General features: G+C 35.0%; 3 protein-coding genes and 1 long non-coding RNA gene across 5 annotated transcripts; 2 read left to right on the top strand and 2 right to left on the bottom strand.

Moving 5' to 3' along the window:
* Window positions 1-1974: 1974 nt before the first annotated feature.
* Window positions 1975-5638, bottom strand: LOC118060172 (D-3-phosphoglycerate dehydrogenase 2, chloroplastic). Its single transcript, XM_035073338.2, has 4 exons — window positions 4843-5638; window positions 3356-3732; window positions 3140-3250; window positions 1975-3042 (listed from the first exon to the last, which is right to left on the bottom strand). The coding sequence occupies exons 1-4, from the start codon at window positions 5477-5479 to the stop codon at window positions 2275-2277; spliced, it is 1893 nt and encodes a 630-aa protein (XP_034929229.1). The 5' UTR covers window positions 5480-5638; the 3' UTR covers window positions 1975-2274.
* Window positions 5639-6515: 877 nt separating this feature from the next.
* Window positions 6516-8666, bottom strand: LOC118059813 ((R)-mandelonitrile lyase-like). The gene is given in 4 exon segments (XM_035072777.2): window positions 6516-7253; window positions 7256-7731; window positions 7733-8063; window positions 8066-8666. Coding segments are annotated over 4 exon segments (1563 nt in total). The 5' UTR covers window positions 8547-8666; the 3' UTR covers window positions 6516-6978.
* Window positions 8667-10355: 1689 nt separating this feature from the next.
* Window positions 10356-15007, top strand: LOC140956019 (uncharacterized). Of its 2 annotated transcripts, none has more exons than XR_012170954.1 (4): window positions 10356-10655; window positions 10764-10860; window positions 13225-13620; window positions 13920-15007. It is a non-coding gene; the product is annotated as an uncharacterized lncRNA (long non-coding RNA). The 2 variants fall into 2 exon arrangements; XR_012170955.1 differs by having other exon boundaries at window positions 13225-13667.
* A 3037-nt stretch (window positions 15008-18044) lies between these two features.
* LOC118060171 (mitogen-activated protein kinase kinase 5) lies at window positions 18045-19537 on the top strand. Its single transcript, XM_035073336.2, has one exon. The coding sequence runs from the start codon at window positions 18176-18178 to the stop codon at window positions 19229-19231; it is 1056 nt and encodes a 351-aa protein (XP_034929227.1). The 5' UTR covers window positions 18045-18175; the 3' UTR covers window positions 19232-19537.
* Window positions 19538-22383: the final 2846 nt, after the last annotated feature.

The raw sequence follows: 22383 nt of genomic DNA, 5'->3' as shown, positions 1-22383 counted from the left end.
TACAAAGTAAGCATGTACGCGAGTCTAGAACTATTTTGTTTGTTGATCAACTCTTGTAATTGGATCCTTGCTTGTATTTAGCCATGCAGAGACAAGTAAACAATCCTCCTCTTGTGAGAAATTTTTACTTCTTTTTGATTTTTTTGCCAAATGGGCATTTAAATTCGAGCATGTTAAGTCATCAATTAATTAATTAGAATCACTTGGTTGAGAGAAAATATCTTCTGACTCACTCATAAGAAAGTTGGTAAAAGAGCTTGGAAAATTTGAATCCATCTACATTAAAAAAAAAAAACTCAAGTTAAAACCTTATAAAAGAGTGTAAAAGAAGCTCACATTCAATGTCTAACAATTTTGTAGTTTTCATACATGCGAATTAATAATAACCATTGCCTTCTACTTGTTCTAACATAACAATTTAACCATTTTTTGGAACTAAAAAAGAATCGATATATTGGTTTAATTGCATTTTCAAGAAGACAAAATATAATTGACCTCAAATTAAAACAGACAATCAAAAATAAATTTTAAATATGCAACTCTATCTTTTTATCAATATCAACTACCATTGTTAATTTCTCTCAATTTTATCAAAGATAACAACATAAATAAAAATTGTCTTCCTTAACCCATATTAAAAACATAAAATAATAAAGAAATAAAACTCATCACAAATATTAAATTAACAACAAAAGGTCTAAAAAATTAAGAGATATTAAAACGAAAATAGAAAAAGCTTTTAAAAAAGCATACCTTTTAATTTCAGCTAATTAACACAACCGATGTTAATAACTAACCGGAGAATAATTGATTCTTGTTTTTTAAAATTTGAAAGAAGGGTGAGCCACAATACAAAAATTTAAAACTACAAGTTTTTTCTTCATGTATTTATAGACAAAATTTTCTATGTTAAGAAAAAAAAAAAGAGTTGTTGGCCAATGGCTATAAAAATAGTCGTTGGCCATTTTGGCCATTTCTACAGTTAAATGTAGAAATGGCTGTTAAGAAAGCAAAAAGCTATTTTGGCTATTGATTTGCCTCTTCTGTTGAAATGCAAAAAGTAAAAAAATAAAAGGCAAAGTACAATTGCTTCTTCATTTGCCTGCTTCGTTGGAGCCGCTCTCATAGACCAAATTTGGCCACTGAGTATCCATTGTAAAAATATTGGTATTGAAATTTTATAAAAATAAACCTAGCGAATTAGTTTGGTTTATTGAATAAAAATAGTTTGTGTTTAGAAATATTTTTTAAAAAAGTTATTTTATTTTATTTTTTATTTTAAATTAATATTTGAAGTATTAATTTAATAATAAACAAAAACATTGCTAAAAATTCATTCAAAACAATCATTCTCACCACCTTAATGTGTAATGCGCGCTCCATTAACTTCATCACTCATCATAAACAATGCCATGATATGAATAAAATTGTATCTTGATTCTTCAGGGAGGAACCTGCTTGAAGGGGACAATATAACCCTGATGATGAATTCGCATGTCAGCTCTCTCACACGCAGAGGCAGACGGGTATACACGCAAAAAGAGCACACTACAGTTTTTTTTCTCCTTCTAAAATGTATCTCATCTATAAACAGAGTGGTGCTTGATTATGCTTATGCAGCCTGCTGGGAGTTGTGTTTTGAGTATTGATGTTGCTTACAGATCCTATTGAGTATGTTTATTGATGTTGCTTTATCACCTACGCAACCTGTGGTTGGATGCGTAGATGATTGTTTTCCGGTCGGTTACAGGCATTTATTACGGGATCAAGATTAGTAATTTAGTAGCTCGAACTCACCGCAACAACTAGGCATCAGGCAATGCATTGCTAAGAGAATTATAAGAACTTTTACTTCCTAGCTTGTTGGTGAGGCTTGATTTTCATCTTTTACTGCTGTATGTGGAACAAACAGAGGAAATATTAACCTAGTTTTCCTGCGCTGAAAACTTCGGGGAAAGGAAAGGAAAGAAGCAGTTCACCAAGCAGAATTGACTAGAATTAGCACAGTTTGTAGAATACAAACATAATAAATATGCAATTCCTAGTACCAACAACAGAAACAGTCAAAACAAGTGCAAAGATACTTCTCCCCTTAGGGGCAAAAATAACAACACTGCTAAGATGCTTGCATACTGCTATAGATGGTCGAGCATGAAGAGGCAGAGGTGATTGCCCTTTTATGGCAACCAGTTTTTATTTTGTTCTGAATTCACGGCTGCTTTAGGAAACCAATACCACTTTGGATTACTGACATCGCACTTTTATTAGATTTCTCTACAGCTTGAGGAACACAAACTCTTCGATGGCGGGTACTTCACCGATTTTTTTCAGAGATTCCAGGCTGGGTTCTTCATCCACACCAATTGCCATAATGGCGTTTCTCCTCCTGACAGTTCTCCCCACGCTCATGAAGCTCACATTTACATTTTGCTCACCAAGTATGTTTCCAACCTGGCCAATCATGCCAGGCTGATCAACCTGCCTACACAGGATGAGATTTCCTTCCAGGCTCACATCAACGCTGAATGATCCTACCCGTGTCAAATGAGGTATACCGTTTTTCACTTTACCCTCAATGCTTATGTCTCCTCCTCCTGAAGCAGCACTTCCAAATTTAGAATCCACATTGGATAGTTGTAACTGGATTGAGAAAATTGGGAGCTCAGGGGATGCGTCAACAACCTCACGTTCCTCGCTAATGCGGAGGCCTTTTTTCTTGGCGGTGAAGTCTGCATTTACAAGGTTGATAAATGAGTCTGATATTGGTTCAATGATGCCTTTCGTTATCATGGCTCGGAGAAGTCTCGTGTCCAAGTCATCTGGGTCTCGAGCTGATTTATAAACCACCTTCGCTGACTTGATTCCACTACCTCCAGCCACTAGTTGCACCGCTAGCCTACCGAGCCTCTCAGCTAGCACAACATAAGGAGCTAATTCCGACAAAACCTCAGCAGGAACCATAGGAGCATTCACAGCAGTCGCAGCAAGTTCCCCTTTCAAGGCTCCGACGACAGCTTCTGCTATTTCGATAGCTACACCTTCCTGAAAAATATGACATTCGATCATAAGATTCAATGTCTGCTACAGATTGCAAGATATATAGGAATCATCATTGAGCACTGCTAGTACACTATCATACCTGTGCTTCCTTTGTGCTGGCTCCGAGATGAGGTGTGACAGTGACTCTCTCATGTTGCACTAATTTGCTATCTTTTGGAGGAGGTTCCTCTGTGAAAACATCCAGTGCTGCCTGTTGGAGTTAATGGTGTGCATAAGTACATCAAACAAATGTCCAGAATTTAAAGCAAAATTGACAAGTTTACAAGGAAGGATCATTGGCCACCATTGGACACACCTGAGCAACTTTTCCACTATCAAGAGCCCTGACTAAAGCATCTTCATCAATAACCCCACCTCTAGCAACATTGATGATTCGGACTCCCTTCTTCACCTTCGCAAAAGAGTCATCATTGAATACCTTTTTGGTTGCCGGAGTGAGTGGCATATGAAGAGAGATGAAATCAGCGGTGGAGATGGCCTCATCAAAGGACACCACCTCTACCCCAATGGCACGGGCCCTGTCAGCTGGGGCATATGGGTCATGGGTAATAACTTCCATTCCCAAACCTTTTGCACGTCTTGCCACTTCAGACCCAACTTTCCCAAACCCCATCACCGCCAATGTCTTCCCAACCAGAGAAACACCAACATACTTATTTCTCTGCCATTGCCCTGTACAATTGCATTGATTTCTTTAGCCAGTTTCTTCCTATGTTAATCATAGTTCTCATCCTAATTGTCATCACATGTTGACGCCAAAACATTATCATTTTAAGATTTTCTTGTAGCATCTTCAATTTCCATAATAAATATTTTCATTTAACAAAGTTGTAACAACTAGATGAATTCCTTGGTTAATTTTTGTTTTTTTATATCCTACTCTATATATATATATATATATAACTCTTGGACTACCAGTGATATTTTTCCTCTTGGAAACCAACAAATCACATGTGCATAATAAATTCAAGACCCAACCACCCACATGTAGAAAAAAGATGAAAATCGACCCCGCCATGTTGTACAAAATCATTGGAGCAAATATTGACGTAACATTTATCACTCACAGGATCAGAATCGCATTTCTGTATATGACAAACTACTGTTCGAAGATTTTAAATTTATTTGTGCTCAATTTCCTCAACACTAGATCTGAAATAAAATGACCAAAAAAATAAAATTAGATGATGTAAGTGATTTGATCAGTCATTTGTATATTTGTCGTAACTAATTCTTAATTATGAACTATGAGATATAGCTACGTTCAAGAATAGAAATGGATTATACAAGGTGATGAGATTAATTATCTTTTCTAAAGATTTTACTGTTCCAGTTCTTTAAGATAGTTAGTTTATTATAAGTAGCCATGTTCAAAAGATCTTCAAATTAATTAAATTTGAAAAATGTTCACCGGGCTAATTTTGTTATTTCTCCTTTTCACTTTTGAATTCCCTAATTTATTTAGAATTTATATTATTATTTTTTTTATTTTCAAATTTACTAGTTTGTTTAGATTTATTTAAGGAATTGTAAAATATTCAGGACGCAACACTCGCCTAGCTAGTATTCTTATTACTTGACAAGTAAAATTGTTTGGCAACAGCATTAATCTCACTCAGTATTTGAAATAACGAGATTTAATATGCCAGAATAAAAAAAGGTTTAATTTTTTAAAAACAAATTACTGTTCTATGATATTTAAGGCTATAATTCTGAAATAATACAGTGAATATAATTACTTTTCCGCAACAAAAAATGGGAAAAAAACGATATGTACCGTACCAGCTTTCATGGAGGCGTCAGCCTGGGCAACATTTCTAGCCATGGAAGCAAGCAAGGCGATCCCATGTTCAGCAGCAGCAACAGTGTTAGCAGTAGGTGCATTGACCACCAAGCAACCAAATTCTGTGGCAGCTTGTAGATCTACGTTGTCGATGCCAACACCAGCCCTTCCTACAACCTTCAACTTCCCTTTTGCAGCCTCAAAAACCTGTCGAGTGACCTTAGTACCACTTCTAACAATCAGTGCATCACATGATGCGATTTTCTTGCAAAGATCTTCTTGTGAGAGATCATAAGAACAGTCTACATCACCGAAGTTACGCAAGAGTTCAAGACCAGCTTCTCCAAGTTTCTCGGAGACCAGGACTGTTGGTTTTGTTTCTTGAGAGTTGATCGTGTCTTTCCCTCCAACCTTGGACACTGGTGATGTTTCGGCTGATTCTATTGTTTTTGTTGCATTCTTGATGGACAAGGAACGAAAAGAAGGATGGGAATGAGAGAGCTTTAGGGAGATTGGTGTGGAGGAGGTGTTACGGAGGAAGGAAAGAAGAGAAGATCTTGTTGGTGGTTGTGAGGAGGAGGAGGAGGTTGTGGTGGATGGAGGAGTGAAGATTGGTTTGGTGGTGGAAGAAGCCATAATGGTGGTGGGGATTTTTGTGTTTGAGAGGGTTGTGTGCTCTTGCTGAGAAGTTTTTAACTTCTTTTAATAGAGATTTTGAATCCCAATTAGGGGTTAGTTTTGTTGTAATTAGTGTAAATAACCAAAAAAGAAGCTACAACAAAGAATTAAACAATTCTTGAACAGTAGTGAGTAATCTATTTTCTTGGACACGATTTTTTTTATTGAGTTACATGGCTTAAATTGGAAGGTCATGGTTTTAACCTTGTTATGAATGAATGATAGAGAAACAGAGAATCACACCATTATCCATCCACCTTCGAGGTAGATCCATCCATCCCTTCCTTTTTTATTAATTTATCTCAATATTTAATTGCTTCACCAATTGAAACGTAATAGATCTCCATTCCAAGATAATGACAAGTGAAGGAATTTAATTCCGAGGCATAAGAAATTGATCGGTCTAATGCATGAGGGATTTAATTAAATATATATATTCCCTCTATCCCAAAAAATTAATTTTATTTGATTCCTCATGTTTATTAAAAATATCATTAATTGATATATACCATATCACTATTTTAAATTATAAGTTCGGGTCAACAATTCGCGGCTTGTTAGATCCCGGGTCATCTTAATTCAAAATTACTCAAGCCATAGCTTGAGGCATGTGTGGTCTGGGTGCTCCTCCTCACCTACTCTTGTTCCATCACTTGCCCTTTGTACCTCTCATGGGGTCCTCCCTCGTGATTTCACCTAAAATGTTGGACACCCCAAAAAAACGTTTTTTGTACTCCACTCGATTTTCAATTTGAGCTTAAAAACATGTTTTTGATTTAGTATTTCAGAATAGAAAAACTGTATATAGAAAAATAAAAATATACTTGTTTGAAGGGACGAAAATGAAAAAATGAAAAAAAAAAAAATTTTGAGATAATTTTAAAATAAATTTATATCATTTTAAAACAAAAAATATATATATATATAAGATCATCACTACTTGCATTCTCCTTCATGGATATTACACAGTAAAAGATAAGATCGTTGTCTGCTGTCTCGGTTTGAAGAGATTGTGGTTATATCTTCAAGAAATGTTTTCCAAACCATTGGTTATATCTTTAAGGACTTGTTCATTGCTCATGTTAATTTCCACAGCTCAGTTGCCGATCAACATTTCTTTTATTGAAGAGTTCAGTCAAGAACTAGACCAGCTTCAAACAGATAATTCTATTACACTATGGTTTACATGAAAAGTAAAAAAACCTCCCACACACCTGCGATCGCTGGTTTAGTAATAATATCCATTGTATCTACAGGGACTTCATAGCTAAAAAGAAAACCCGGTAGATCACAGAGGCAGAAACTGGCTGCTCAGCTTAGGAAAATGAATCAATAAAATGTCATCCTCTCTCCCTGATTATCTTTTGCCCAGGATATATGTCAGAATAAACCAAAATAAGAGTTTCTTTCACTAAAACCCGAAGGTAACTACTGAGGACAGTGATAAAAGCAAACAATTACCTCTCAAGCTTCATTAGAGTGGCCTGGGGATTGGTCCCTGGCGACACGGTCAATGTCGAGCCATCAACAACTCGAAGTGCACCAACACCAATTAGATGGTAATCACGATCAACCACCTTTCCCACAACACATCCCCCATGGTAATGCCATATGGTGCTAACAGTCTAGTGACAAAAGTCAGCAATCTGAATAAAATGAGAATGGTCTACAGGCAATGCAGGCGCCACAAACTGGAAATTTCGAGCTCCATATTCCCAGAACATGAAGCTTACATAGATCCACTCTTCAGCACATCCCAAATCTTGCGCGTGCCATTCACACACATTTCTACACCCGCAGGATTGGAGAAGTAATTGACGCGCACAATTGGATTCACTCTAACATCTGTGGAAACCAGCCCTAGTGACCCAATTGAGAGCAGCCCAACAATTTCCTCCATAAGGGTGGCCACTGTGAGATGTAAAGGTGTCCTAATAAAAACACCTCGGGCAGGGGATGCAAAGGGGTTAACTGTTGAAGCTGCTGCAAGATAAGCTCCCACCTCAGAAATACCAACCACCTGAATAAGTGAATGCTCCAGTGGCGTTGGAGTCACAGTTGAGATCCCATTGCGAGGATTATCATAGAGGTATGGGTCCACATATGGAAGATGGTAAGCCACTGGAATCCCCATAGAAGAAAGGTAAGACCTTTGACCAATGCCACTTAAAAGAAGTAACTGTGGACTCCCAATGGCACCAGCAGATAGCATCACCTTTTTCACGCACCATCGCATGGTGATATCATCCTCTCTTATCACGATAAACCACTCAAATAGCTGACACCCGAGACCTTGGATATTGAGAAGTGAATGCCAGCAGGATTCCTCCCACACTTGCATAAACAGCAACTTGAGTATTGGCTGCATTTGCATAGTTAAGAAGATCAGCAGTGCTGTGTCTCCTCCCTGAACTGTCAAAGGTTGAGCCGCCAATCTTTGTGCCAACCACATGCTCTAGATTGAAACCGGTATATGGTTCAATCCCAGCCTCCAAAAGTCCATCTCTAACGACGGATTGCCAGTTCCTAAGGTCTGGCCTAACACAATTGCCTTCTCAACCCATTCATAGGACTGATTCACAACATTGAGGTCCTGACCCACACCTGATTCCAGAAAGAAAGCTTGGCCAGCTCGGCTATAAAATCCAGCATTTATGGCACTGCTGCCACCGAGAATCCGACCTCTTGCATTAGGGACACCATCCGCTTATGTGAAGGCTTGGGCAGGTGAATCGAAGGTATCCACATCATTTAGTGTTGACAAGAAGCCATCTTGTCTCATCAAATTGGATTTTCCTAAAGGAACGCCACCACGTTCAGGTAAAAGAACTCTATACGACTGTGACACTGTTGCTGCCAATGGGCAACCAGTGGTGCCTTCTCCAACAACAATTTAATCATAGTGGTCCTCTGATGGAAATTCAGTGGCATTTAACACAAACTTGAAATAATTTGGGTCTGTGAAGACATTCAACAAGCACCAAAAGGCAGTATTAGACCTCCATTTCAAGGTTTTAACTGACATAAATCAAGTCAATTACTCTGCTAACAGGAAAAAAAAAAAATCAATGACAGAAATAGAAAATTCTGATCATTAATTACGCATAATGTGATAGATTAAACACAGGTAATCAATGTATCATTGCAATTAATGCTAAAATTCCAACCAATTTTCTAGCATTGTATCAGCAGCCAACCATTTGTTCTTGAATTGAGGATTGGAATACAGAAACATTGAAACAAAACATAAACACAACAGAATCCACAATTTCTTTTCCAAGAAACATTAGCAGAAGAAGAAGCTTTATACTAAAAAAAATTCACTGCTTACATTACAGCTTAACAAAGAAAGCAAGGCCTCTGTTCGGTTTCCGAGAAAAATAAGCGAAAGGAATCAAACTTTCTACAATTCCAACCATTTGTTATCTTGTTTTCTTGCATTTTATCAGAAACCAAACAAGAAAAAAATCAATATTTCTATTAGTTTCAGCCATTGATAAAGAAACAAAGGAGATTTATATCGAGTAACGTAGGAACTGACCTGTTTGAGGGACTGGTCTTGCATACAGGTGAAAAAAAAAAGGCACCGAGAACACAATGTTTACCAAGAAAAAGCAAAAGGGTTTCTCTATTTTTGTGTTTTCGTGATGTTTCTTGGATGCTAGAGGGTTTTTTTGGCCTTTCTTGAACGAGAGAGAAAGAGAGGGAAAATGAGAGAACCAGGGAGAAAGGCAGTGTGATTCAGTTAAGAGGAGAAGGTTACAGTGTTTTTTGTATTATGATTGTGTACGATGAGGTGTATTTTAAGCAATCTTCTATGATGTTGATCATGTGGGTTTCAATTTGATTAAGAAAAATGATTGGATATAACTATCATTAGTGATTGGAATTTTTTGTAAGTTAATTTTAGCTTGTGTTTCTTTGAGGAACTATTTACTCCTTGCTCTTAATCACAAGTATAATTATAAAATTTAGAATAGTTCATGATCGATTCAAGGCATCACAATTTAAAAGATTTAATTTGAATTGATATAAATCAATTTAAAATATTGTTATTTAAATATTTTAAATAAAATTTATAAACTAAAATAATATTCTTTAGATATTTTTTAAGTTAAATTTAGTATTATTTAAGTTCTAAGTTTTAATAAATAGATGAAGTTTAAATTAAATAATATTAAATTTTTCTTGAGAAATTAGATAGAAATGTGATTTTAAATTCACTGATATTAATATTTTTTTTATTTTTAACAATAAAAAAATGTTTTTTAACCCTCTCATACACTTTGTCTAAAATATTCATTCAAAATTGATATATTAGCAAAACACTAATAATTTTCTTACAATAAATTTTTAATGTTGGAGTTTCAATAATGATAACATAAGAGAGTAAGTTATTGCATAGAATGAATTAAATGTGAGATCATCATCATTTCAGTTGATTGCCATTCATACCAAGTTTTCTTTAACTATCATCAAATCAATTGATCAAGAACAATGCTAGAAATTAAAAACAATAATAAAAAAAAACTTTAAAAAATACATAGACCAAAATCAATGTTTTTCTTTTATTTTCTTAAGATTATAAAAGTGAAGCAGTGGTGTATTTTCCAAAAAACAAATTAATTAAAACTTTAAAATGCTTAATACTGGGTATTTAAATTGCTAATGTCCTCTTCACTCATAATCAAAATTTTCCTTTTTATTGCTTTACTAACTTATCCCTCCAAGTAGAACTTTGAACTAGGCTAAGACCAGGACTGTTTTAGGTATTTCACATATAATCAAGATCCCTCCTTCCACTGCTTTCCCTCTCCAGTGGCTGTGGCTGATAATTGACAAAAAGTTGCTGACTTGAAGCCCAAGACTTAACCTTTACAAAAACCTAACTCTCATTGGCTCTCCCTCGTCACTACTAGCACCAAAAATACTTACCTTTCTATTGAACCAGACCTCAAAGCACAATCACACACAGAGACATGGAGCTTAATGACCTCAACAAAGTATGGGAAATCGAACCCCTGAAAATGGTTGGAGAGGAAGATGCAAAGAAAGTTCTCGAAAAGGTAGCAAAACAAGTACAACCCATCATGAAAAAACGCAAATGGAAAGTCAAAGTCCTGTCTGAATTCTGGTCAGTTTAGTAAAAATTCAATCTTTTTATGTTTTCTGGTCTAAATACTTGATGTTTTTATCTGGTTTGTTTTTTTTTTTTTTTTGTTTTTTGGTGTTTAAAATGCAGTCCTGTAAACCCTGCTCTAACGGGGTTGAATATAGGAGGAGGTGCAGAGGTCAATTTGAGATTGAGGAGGACAAATAACGAGTGGCCCTCATAATGAGTATGGCCCTCATAATTCTGATTTTTACAACCTTCTTGATGAAATTAGAAAGGAAATTAATTTTTTTGTCATGGTATTGAATTCTCACTCAACATTATGTTGACATGTTTCGCTGATTGCTGATTGCTGTTTAGTAGTGCAATGATTGCAAAGTCCTTAGTAATTCCATATTTTGTTCCACGTCAAAATGTAGTTTCAATTGCATAATTATTCTCGTTAAAATGCTATTGAAGTTTTTCAATTTTGAGTTAGAGGCTTAGAGTGTGCTACGACTATAAACTTACGCATTACTGACTGACAGCAGTCCATCCCGAGTAATTCTACTTGTTGGTAATGAGATGGTTATCTAGATTGAATCATTTGTGGGGAGCCCTTGTGCAAAATATTTGTGACAGTATCTAAAACATGAAGAAAAACACTCAGCTGTAGTTGGATATCCAATCTGTTGATAGTGCTATGTAAATAGAACAATGAACATATCTGTGTTAGTAATCAGCCTTCCAAGATGTTTGACTCGTATCTCCTGTCCAGGAAGAAAGTTGAAATGTGCAAAATATCTAAAAACTTGCCTTTTTAAACGTGGTTGTAATCCATATACAAGACAATGATTTCCTCAAGTATAAAGAACTTTTAGGACTGAAGTTGCAAAAAAGGGAGTGAATTTGCTATAAACACTGGCCTGTTATCTTAGAAACACCCATTACTTACACGAGGGAAAGAAATGGTGATTTGAGAAACTCAAAACAAAGGTCTGGCTTTTTGCACCGTGAACTGTAGAATTGATTTGTTTTCCTAATTGTTGATTATTCTTCCTTACTAGTTACTTGGCAATTCCAACTGTTGTTGTGTATCAAGCTCGGGTGCATGTGCTGATTCTAATTGTTTTCTTGATTATTACTTGAGTATTGTAATGATGCAAAGTTCATTGCGGATCTCATGATTGTCTTGTGAATCTTGGTATGGCTTTATATTCTGTGTGACCTCCCAATCCATTAACTTAAGTTTTTGGATTGGATGTTCAAGCATGGTATCATAAATGGCAGGTATTATGTTATTGTTGTGTGATCATATACTTAAATAACAACTAACCGGTTGAATTAACGCTACACTTTCCAAATTAGAAACACAGTGACACAGCCTGAGAAATCCCGAATTTTTGCTTCAGCCTTGCTCTGATCTTCTGATGTGCTCTATTTTATAGCTAGAAATTAGAATTGCATATTGATGAATATGCGCTGATAATGATAAATTACAGTAGAACGTTAGGAACTTGTTATACTGGCAATGGTTTCGATTCTGTAATTGGTCATATCAAAGCACAAGTGAAGGTGTTTTTTTTTCCTTGAGTTAGATCATGACAAGAAACTCATGCGTCGCTAATAGATGGTTCTTCATCACGTGGAATGTAATTATAGGTATGGGGCAATAATTTAGATTGGGATTTGGATAAGTGCCCTGTATTTGTAATGGTTAAAGTATCTAAATTATTGGAGAAGAAAAATCTCTTCTACTTGAGCATGGATGTCCAGTACATTGACAAGGTTATTCAAACAGGAAAAAGGGGGGGGGGGGGGGGGCACAATGAACACATCCTTGCAAAGTAACTGTCTTTGGACTTGCGCCACCTATGAAGAAGGAAAGCTGAAATGTACCAAAATCTTTTGTTCTTGTATTTTTTTTTCCTCTTCAATATAGCTGGAATCTATATCTAAGAAATTGGTGTTCTTATGGATAATGAACTACCAGAAATAACTTTGTAGAAAAAATACGAGTGCATAATTCGTACTTAGATGTAAAGGCACATCCACTATCAATTTGGGGATAAGAAAGGTGATTGCGCGGGTGATGCCATGTATTATATTCAACTCGTGATTTTCACCTTGTTCGTTGAACGTTAAACTTGTCAAACCTCCCATATATTCAGATGATGATGAAAAACAAAGATAAATCAAATTTTGATGTTCCTATATTTTGGATTTTCTGGATGTCATGGATGCTTTGGATCATTTGCTAGCCTTTTTCTTCCTGTTACTTATTTTTATTTCAATTGATTTAATCAAGCCACTTTTAAAGTTTGGTGCTATGACATATTGCAGTTTTGTGAATGACTAAAGAGATTCCATTTCTGCTACCCTCGCATGGAGTTTGTTTTTGCCCATTTACTTGCATTCCAAATCATGTTACCAGTTATTACAAGTCTCTGCCATATGATGATTCACCGAGCACATGCATTTCTTCTTGCATTTTGTTAAAGTGGAATCCTCAATCAAACAGCCGGCTGCTATGTTCATCCTTGCCGCTGCTAACTGTATATTAGAATAGACATTTTTGTTGTGGTGTAATACAATCTGTGTGTTTCTGTAGGAATGTGAGGAACTGATGGCTAAAGGAATAACTGGAACCGGGCAAGGATTTGGTCTTCCTGGGAGACGGTTGGGTGGGTTCTCCTGTAAACCCCCACTGTCTGCTTTGCTGCCGCAGAGAACAGAGCACGACGTGATACTCTCTTGCCATCAGGTCCTAAACATGTAGGTGGTGACAACAATATTAAGGCTGCGCTCAGTCCAATACAAGCTGCTGCCATGGCTGCTGAAAGGAGATTGCACGATGACCTGTGGTGTGGTTCCAAGTCTTCAGATAGTGTAACTTCCATCGAAGGAAATGTTGGACGTCCTGAAGGCTCAAGTACTTCCGTGAGTTCCGAAGGCATATCTGCCCAAACTTCACCCATGACATCCATGAGTGGTCAGGAATCAATAGGTGACCATCCAACATGGCAGTGTAATACCTGTACTCTATTGAATCAGGTTAAGTTTTTCATAAATAATAATTGACTTTTCTTTTCAGTTGAAGGTCAAACTAATGCATTTTTTCATCTGCATTTCTTCATGAACCTGTCCTTTAATTGTCACCATCTCTATTGCATTGTGCCAGGCAGTGTTTTAAGAAACTTGAAACTTTCAATAGATGACCTCTGTGCGCGCGCGTGTTTGTGGACAGCATGTGCGTGTGAAACTGTGAATTGCTTTCTGAACTCTGAAGAGTTGATATTATTGCAGCCAATGGCACTGATATGTGAAGCCTGTGGGACCCAGAGACATAAAGATGTTGCCAAGTTCAAGGTTTGGTTTGGTTTTGTTATTTCTTATTTAAGTTACGGTACCAAGGGGCTTGTTTGGGAACACGCGTTACACCACAAAAGCAGGCACTAAAACAAGTGGAATCTTAACTTGAGCTTTTTTGTGTTTAGTAATGCATTTCACCGGTGTTTATTAAAAAGTATCAAATTGATACAAAACATATTCTTACAAAGATACATTTGCATCGCATTAACAAAACCTACATTATAGTTAGTGTTGAGGTGGCTGTGTGATGGGTGGTTGTCTAAGGGTGATGATCAAAGGCAGCCTGGGTAGATTTTGAAAAGGCAAGAAAAACTTCTCTATTCTAAGGGATCAACAGAAATGGCTTTCAATTTTAGTGTTTTGCTATGAATACACATGCTATATGTAGGTTGCTGCTATCAGATGAGCTATGAACTGGGATCTTTTGCAGCTATTCACAACCTGTTCCTGGTTGGCTGCTCAATATCTTTTGGCGACCGTTGCCAGTGCCAACCACGCATGGGCATGGGATGGACCAAGATTCAGTGGAACTTGTTGAAGGATTCCCCTTTTTACAAGGTCGAAATGTGATCATGGTTGCTTCTGTCATTTCTTACACGGACCCCGGATTTAAAGGTGATTGATAGGGTTTGTGTATTCGGCTTGTAGGGCTAACATGTCTCAAAGAAAAAAGTTGGCGATCTTGAGAGTTGAGAGGTACATGGATATGGTAGTTATGGCTACAAAAAGATAACCTTCATTCTCCAAAGTTTCAAAAATCCTAGACGATCATACAAATGAGGTGTCGTGTAAAGGGTAGTTTGTGTTAATTAACCTTTGATTAAAAGAATGTTGCTCATCATTAACAACTAAACAGCAATTATCATAGCAATCAGACCAGCATAGAGTTCGACCCATTATGTCCAGATTATTGGGTTGCTATGCCAATGTCTGGGTTACTGGGTAAATTTGAGTCACCATTTCTTTATATATGATATTATTTTATTTTTATCTAATTTCTTAAAGATCATATTTTTTAAGTATCACTCGAATTTGACCGGATCAACCACGTTATATTAACATTTCAAGGCATTAAAGTTTGTCGGGGTAATATTTAAAATATTTTTCTAAACCATCCGATTACTTTATTAAATATGCTAAATTAAATTAAATTTAATAATTAAATCAAACTTATTAAACCGAATCAAATTTAATTACTATATTTCCACTAGAATAGTTGTTTAAGGAGATAACATGGCTATCAAGATTTAAATCTTGAACTGGATCATGGAAAGTAACCTTTTAATTAATTTTTTAACTGAATCAAAAGGATACACTTGGGACTACATGCTTAAGAACCATCCCATGCAGAACCCAAAATGTCATCACGTGTAACGCTAACAAGAAGTCAAATAAACGTGAGTTTTACATAACAAGACATAGAATAGAAACCATGCATTCATTTTGACAAATTTTAGAGAACGTGTAGTCATCTGTATTGACCTGCTTGTCTAGCTTGACATATAGTCAGAAAGAATCATTAATCTTTGCTTACCTGAGTAACCTAAACACGATAAATAAATAAATAAATAAAACACCAATGATCTTGTTTGGTCTTTCTTTCTAATTTTTCTGCGTGTTATTGTTTTTATAGTTATTAATATGACCCGGTTTTATAAGGGGAATTTAACTTCAATTAATCTATTTTTTAAAATATTTAAATAATATTATTTTTATAAAAAAATCAAATAAGTTTCTAATTGGAACTACATCCGATCTAGTCAGATCAATTGAGTCACAAGTCAATTTTTTTTTTAGGATTTAAATTGACCAAGTTTTTAATTATTACATCATTAATCTGATTTTATAACCATAATTATTATGTTGAAAACAAAATAGAACACCGATTTCAATTTTCAACCCATTTTTAGAGTTGAATTTTCTGACGGTGATGGTAGGTTTGAATATGAAAGTCATTTGTCCATGTCAATTCAATTCATTCCTTCTTTTTTTTTTTTTTTTTTTTCTAAACAGATAATTTCCATGAAATCTCCTCAGAATAAAATTATATGAGCCCTGTTTTGACTCCAAGGAAGTTTTACTCGTTCAACACTTGTGCCTTGGAGTACTCTGCCATGGAGAGTCTTGGAGATGAAATTTAAACTCCAAGGGGAAAAAAATGATACTTTTATTTATTTATTTAATCAAGAACGATAAAGGGTTAGAACCAGTTATTAATTTTTCTAATTTTTTTTACAATTTTTATTTTTAATCAAGAATCCACATTCCATCGTCTCAATCCCAGTCCATTGTTTTGTGATATAAAATTAATCCATTTTTCATTGACGGGAACACGTCTCAAGAAAATTGACCTCCCAACACCTCTCTGTATAATTTAATATTAAGCCACGTGATCAATTCAGCCCTTCTCATTCTTGCTGTTTACTTAAGCTATTTATAGTTATGCTCGTGAAGAAAAAACGACTAGTCTTTCGTATCCTTCTAGACAACACTACTACGGTTAACCTGAATTCTCAAGAGATGGAGGATTTAATATTTGATTTAAAACCCGGCCTAGCTTTTTAGTAAATATAGGATCCAGCTGACTTGAGGTTTCGATGGTTTCGTTGAAAAAATAAATAAATAAAATTCATCTAGTTAAATTAACAATCAATTAATTTTTTATTTTTTTATTAAAATAATATTATTTTGATTTTTTTAAATAATACAATTTTGGTTGAGTTTTAAAATTATAAGATTAAATAACTACTAACAAAATAAATATAAGTAAAAGATTATTTGATAATTATTCAAGAACATTTCTATGTTTTTTTATCGTATAAATTAATTGAACATGAGAGTGTATTAATTGAGCCAATAGCTCAAATAACCTTTTTATATTAAATTAGAATAGATATAAATTCAGACCTGAAATTGAATTTTCTAATCCCTTTTATATTTAGTAAGTTTGAAAATGTAACTATACCAGTATTTTTAAATTTATTTTTTTATTAAAAATTATTTTTTATATATATTTTAGATTGTTTTGATACGTTAATTTTAAAAATAATTTTTTTTATATATTTTGAATTATTTTAATATATAAATTTTTAAAAACTAATAAAAACCCTATATAAAATTTATACGTGAAACAAATCTAATAATATTCGATTTTTGGTATATGTAGAGAAGTCCCTTGACTGCACAATTTCTTCCGTAAACAGAGAAACAAATCTAATAATATTCGTAAACAGAGAAAAGACATCCATAAAATCATATTATTAATATAGTTGTTAGACCCCCTTGGGTTTTAACTCGCTAGAGACAAATTTAAAAAAAATTTAATTTTTGGTATCTGCAGCACAATTCTCTTAATTACACAATTTATTTACTAAAGCAGAGAAAACACATCCATAAAATCACAGTTGATGTAGAGTTTAGATGGATTTAAAATTCTCCTTTCTACTATTAAAATTATTTAAAATAATATTATTTTAATATATATTTTTTAAATATTTTCTAGTGTTAACATGACATGTTTAATCAAGTTATTCAAATAAAACATTAATTTATAAAATTCTTTAAATTTAATTTAAGTAATATAAAAATTAATTTAAATTAAAACTCAATTGAAGTTCAACTCGATCTAACAAGTTTACCGTATAAATTTAATATATCAAATTTAATAATCAATTGTAAACAATATTAATATCTAAAATAAATAAATCTTTTAAATTAGGATTCAAACTTCCCAAAAAAATTTTAAATTTTCATGAGACACCTAGTGTGTTCACCAATAACTAATTAAGATAAAATTATTATTTTTTTATTATATATATATATATATTTATATCATTATTAAAAATAAATTTATTAATTTTAGTTTTTAAATAAAAACCATTTAAAAAAATAAGCGCTACAAAGTACAAACGGTATATAAAACCCTATCCCTCACCCCCATTTACGGTACTTCCGCCCTTACTTCGATCCTTCCTCGCTGGATCCATCTTAACTCTCATTGGCTCTTGCCTCCCACTCTCCTTAAAAGCGCGTGACACGACCCTCCCTTTAAAATCCCGATTCCTTCCCTCCTTTACAAATCCCTCCCCCTCTCTCCCTCTCACAGACCAAAGGATTTCCCTTTCCTTCCCGTATCTCTTCTCTCTATCAAAATTCCCCATCTCGTCCAATTCGATTAAACTCACTGAGTTATGAAACCAGTTCAACCACCACCACCACAACCCCTTCCCTCCACCAATCGTCACACCAACAACAGCAGACCGCGTCGCCGCCCTGACCTAAAACTACCTCTCCCTCAACGTGACCCTCAGCTCGCCGTACCCCTCCCTCTTCCACCCAACTCCGGCGGCTCAAACTCCTCCTCCTCCTCAGCTCGTGCTCAACTTAGTTTCTCTGAACTCGATCGAATAAACCGAATCGGAAGAGGCAGCGGAGGCACCGTCTACAAAGTCGTCCACCGTCCAACGAACCGCCTCTACGCTCTGAAAGTCATCTACGGCAACCACGAAGACTCCGTACGGAACTCGATCTGCCGTGAGATCGAGATCCTTCGCGACGTTAACCACCCTAACGTCGTTAAATGCCACGACATGTTCGATCACAACGGTGAGATCCAGGTCCTTCTAGAGTTCATGGACGGCGGCTCGTTAGAAGGGACCCACATAAACCACGAGGGATATCTATCCGACGTGGCACGACAGATATTAAACGGCATCGCATACTTGCATAAAAGGAAAATTGTGCACAGAGATATTAAGCCCAGTAATCTCTTAATTAACTCTAAAAACAATGTTAAGATAGCTGATTTTGGGGTTAGTAGAATATTAGCACAGACAATGGATCCTTGCAATAGCTCAGTGGGCACAATTGCTTACATGAGCCCAGAAAGGATAAATACTGATTTGAATAAAGGAATGTATGATGGGTATGCAGGGGATATATGGAGTTTAGGGGTTAGCATTTTGGAGTTCTATTTAGGGAGGTTTCCATTTGGGGTAGGGAGACAAGGTGACTGGGCAAGCTTAATGTGTGCAATTTGCATGTCACAGCCACCGGAAGCACCGGCTACTGCGTCCATGGAGTTTAGGGATTTTATTGCTTGTTGTTTGCAGAGGGAGCCGGCGAGGAGGTTTACTGCCAATCAGTTGCTGCAGCATCCGTTTATTGTGAGAAGAGCTGGAGAGGGTAGCGGTGGTAATGGTACTCACAGTTTGATGTTGCCTCCTCCACCTAGGCCAATTCCTTAGTGGGTAGTTGTTGTAGTTTTTGAATTGAATTGTTGTGGGTTGTTGTTGTTTATGATATTAATGTGATTTTCTTCTTCTTTTTTTTTTTTTTTGGGGGGGGGTTTGTAAGTTTTGATATGGTGGGTTCGGATTTTTTACTTTAGGTGGAAATGAGAAAATGTCACAGCACCTTTAGTTCTGATTAAATTAGATTAAGATGCCTATGATGATGTCAAAGATAATTTTTTTTTTATTGTTTTTGTTGTTGCTAGTATTATTTTGTTACAGTTTTTGGCAAGTTTTGATATGATGAGCTGGATTTTGATTTGTAGAGGGAAAATGAGAATATGGGGTTTTTTACTTTTATGAGTTTTAATCAAATCATACTAGCAATTCAATGTTTTTTGAGTGAGTGGTTATTCTTGAGTTTTGATAGTACTTGGAAAAGATTAGAGTTTGGAGATTTGGTTTTGGAAAAAGGTTGGATTTTTGTCAGTGCTGAGTGTTTTCCCATTTCTGGTTTACAGTTTTAGGTGGATGTATTTATGTTTAAGATTCATTCTGAAGCTGCTAGATACTCAAACTGTTCGAGTACATGACATTATGTTTTTGTTTCTGCTTTTGTAGTATTAGTGCATGAATCTCACTCTATTTTACACCATTATCTTTATAGATATCACACTGCAATGCAAATATCCTTTTCCTTTTGTACCTGTATGTTGGTGTTTGTGTTGGCATGGTTGGTTATGAATCCAGCATGGAAACCCAGAATCTCATGTGTATTGTGTTTGACAGCAATCTGTCTAAATGAAACTACTGGAGCATGATCTGAATGTGGAAGAAGCTTTAAGCTAATAATGAAGAAGTAAAGCAGAACATGTTTGTTATGGCCATACTAGGGTACCGTGTGTTTTGTCCTTTTCGATTCCCCTTGTGAGTATCAATCTTATGATTTTACCCTTCTTTCCCCTTTCTGCTAATACAACTCTCCAAAATCTTGTTCAGGTATGAAAGTTTACATGATCACTCATTCTATGATGCATTTAATAATGGGTAATTTCGTTAGATTAGTGTCATTATTTTTTAAACCAGCGTTCAAAATTCCATTATTTCCTATAATGAAGTTGTAGGGGGGTGTTTTATAATTAGTTGGCAGTGTTTATTTAGTAACTAATCCAATCTAATTGATTCATGATCTAGCTTTCTGTAAATGGTCAAAAGACACCATTTCGTTTCCCCGGTTACCCAAATGGTTCCATCCATCTCGTGATATTTGTTGTGTTTGAAATTTTGCTTTCTTTGGAGATGACTAGACAATTTTGCTGTGTTGGCTTGTATTTGGTCTCCTAAACATGGTTAAAATAGCTGCCTGTGTTTTTGGATGTGGAGCTAAGGTTTTGCAAATGCTATGATGAGCTGTTAAGTATTATGTTGCTGCAAATCATAACTCATTAAGAATTCATCATGTCAGATTTACTAATGGTTCACATGGCAGCAGGCGGCGTCCGAAGTAAATCTAAAAAAAAATGAATGCCACTGGTTGCATGCATACAGGGGTTGGAGTTATTATGGTTACCTTTTCAACATCATCCCGGAGGACCACTGCAGGCCACAGTCACACACGGAGAGGGGGGGTGTGGCGGCGGCCTGCTGGTTACCGCGTAGTCTTTTTGCATGTCATTTGGATTTGACATGGGTTCTTATTAATCCACTCTACAAAATGTCACTGATATCTGAAGGAACTTGCACATAGAGAAGCATCAAAATTATCACAACTTTGGGGTCACTTGTGCGAGTATAAATCCGTCGATCCGACATGTGCATACACGGGTAGTTTTTGGTGTATGAATCTGTGTATCAGAGCGTGTTCCGATGGACACTTTTCAAATGAAAAGGGGTGAATTGCATATATTCTCTAGGCTTTTCGGATCCCTGTTTACAAATTGAAAGGTGTAGTAAGGTTGCTTTATTGGGATTTTTCTTTTTATCTTACAAGTGCCCATTGCATTTAGATTAGTATGATTAGTGTTGGAAGTGGGAATGCTTTAAGCTCTCCATTCACACACACACACACATCCAAAGACATAACAATCACATAAAAGCAGATCCTATATTCTTTGTAAGGTTAAATCTACTCTTTTCTATTTCATATCATTCTATGAATGGATAATGGACCCTTTTTAGATCTTGTCATTCGATATTTAATCCTATATTCTTTGTAGAAAAGAAAGCTTTCTCGATCATCCCAAATCATCTAAAAATCCAATAAAAGCCACTTCAAAACAAGAAATTCACATCTAAAAGCTCATGGGCTGAAGAGCAGCTACAACACTCGAGAAGTCAGTAGGCCTAGGAAGCAGGAACCATTACGCTGGAGCTATTGGATTTGATTGAAGGGCCAGGACTACCTTTCCCTTACTAGTTATACTGGTAAGAGCATCTCCAATGAAAAATACCATATTAAAAAGCTAAATGAAAAAAATAATTTTTTAAATAGTGTAAATATAGCTTTTTGGATGATGTGCATTCCAATGGTAAAAAACTATTTAAAAAAACCATTTATATTTGATATATTTCATGTTAAATTAATTTTAATATAATTATATAACTAATTTAGATATTTTATATATAATATAATTATGATGTTATTAATTATATAATTAATATGAGTAATTTATAAAAGTAATATAAAATTAATAAAGTAATATGAAAGTTAAAAAATATAATTTAAAATTTATTTATATGAATATTTTTAATTTTAAGTTTTATATGTTATTGTTAAAAATTTAATTTTTTAAAAGTTTTTTTATGTTTTCATAATTTTCAAGTTTTTTTATGTTTTTTTTTCATTATAGAAAAAGCTTTTAAACAAGCATACCTTTTAATTTCAGCTAATTAACATAACCGATGTTAATAATTAACCGGAGAATAATTGATTCTTGTTTTTTAAAATTTGAGAGAAGGGTGAGGCACAATATAAAAATTTAAAACTACAAGTTTTTTCTTCATGTATTTATAAAAAAAATTCTATATTTTTTTTTAAAAAAAGAGCTGTTGGCCAACGGCTATAAAAATAACCATAAAAATAGTCGTTGGCCATTTCTATAGTTAAATGTAGAAATGACTGTTAAGAAAACAAAAGGTCATTTTGGCTACTAGTTTACTTCTTTCTT

This window comes from Populus alba, chromosome 10 (assembly GCF_005239225.2).
Source record: "Populus alba chromosome 10, ASM523922v2, whole genome shotgun sequence".
Taxonomy (NCBI): domain Eukaryota; kingdom Viridiplantae; phylum Streptophyta; class Magnoliopsida; order Malpighiales; family Salicaceae; genus Populus; species Populus alba.
This window is presented reverse-complemented; position numbering and strand designations above follow the sequence as displayed.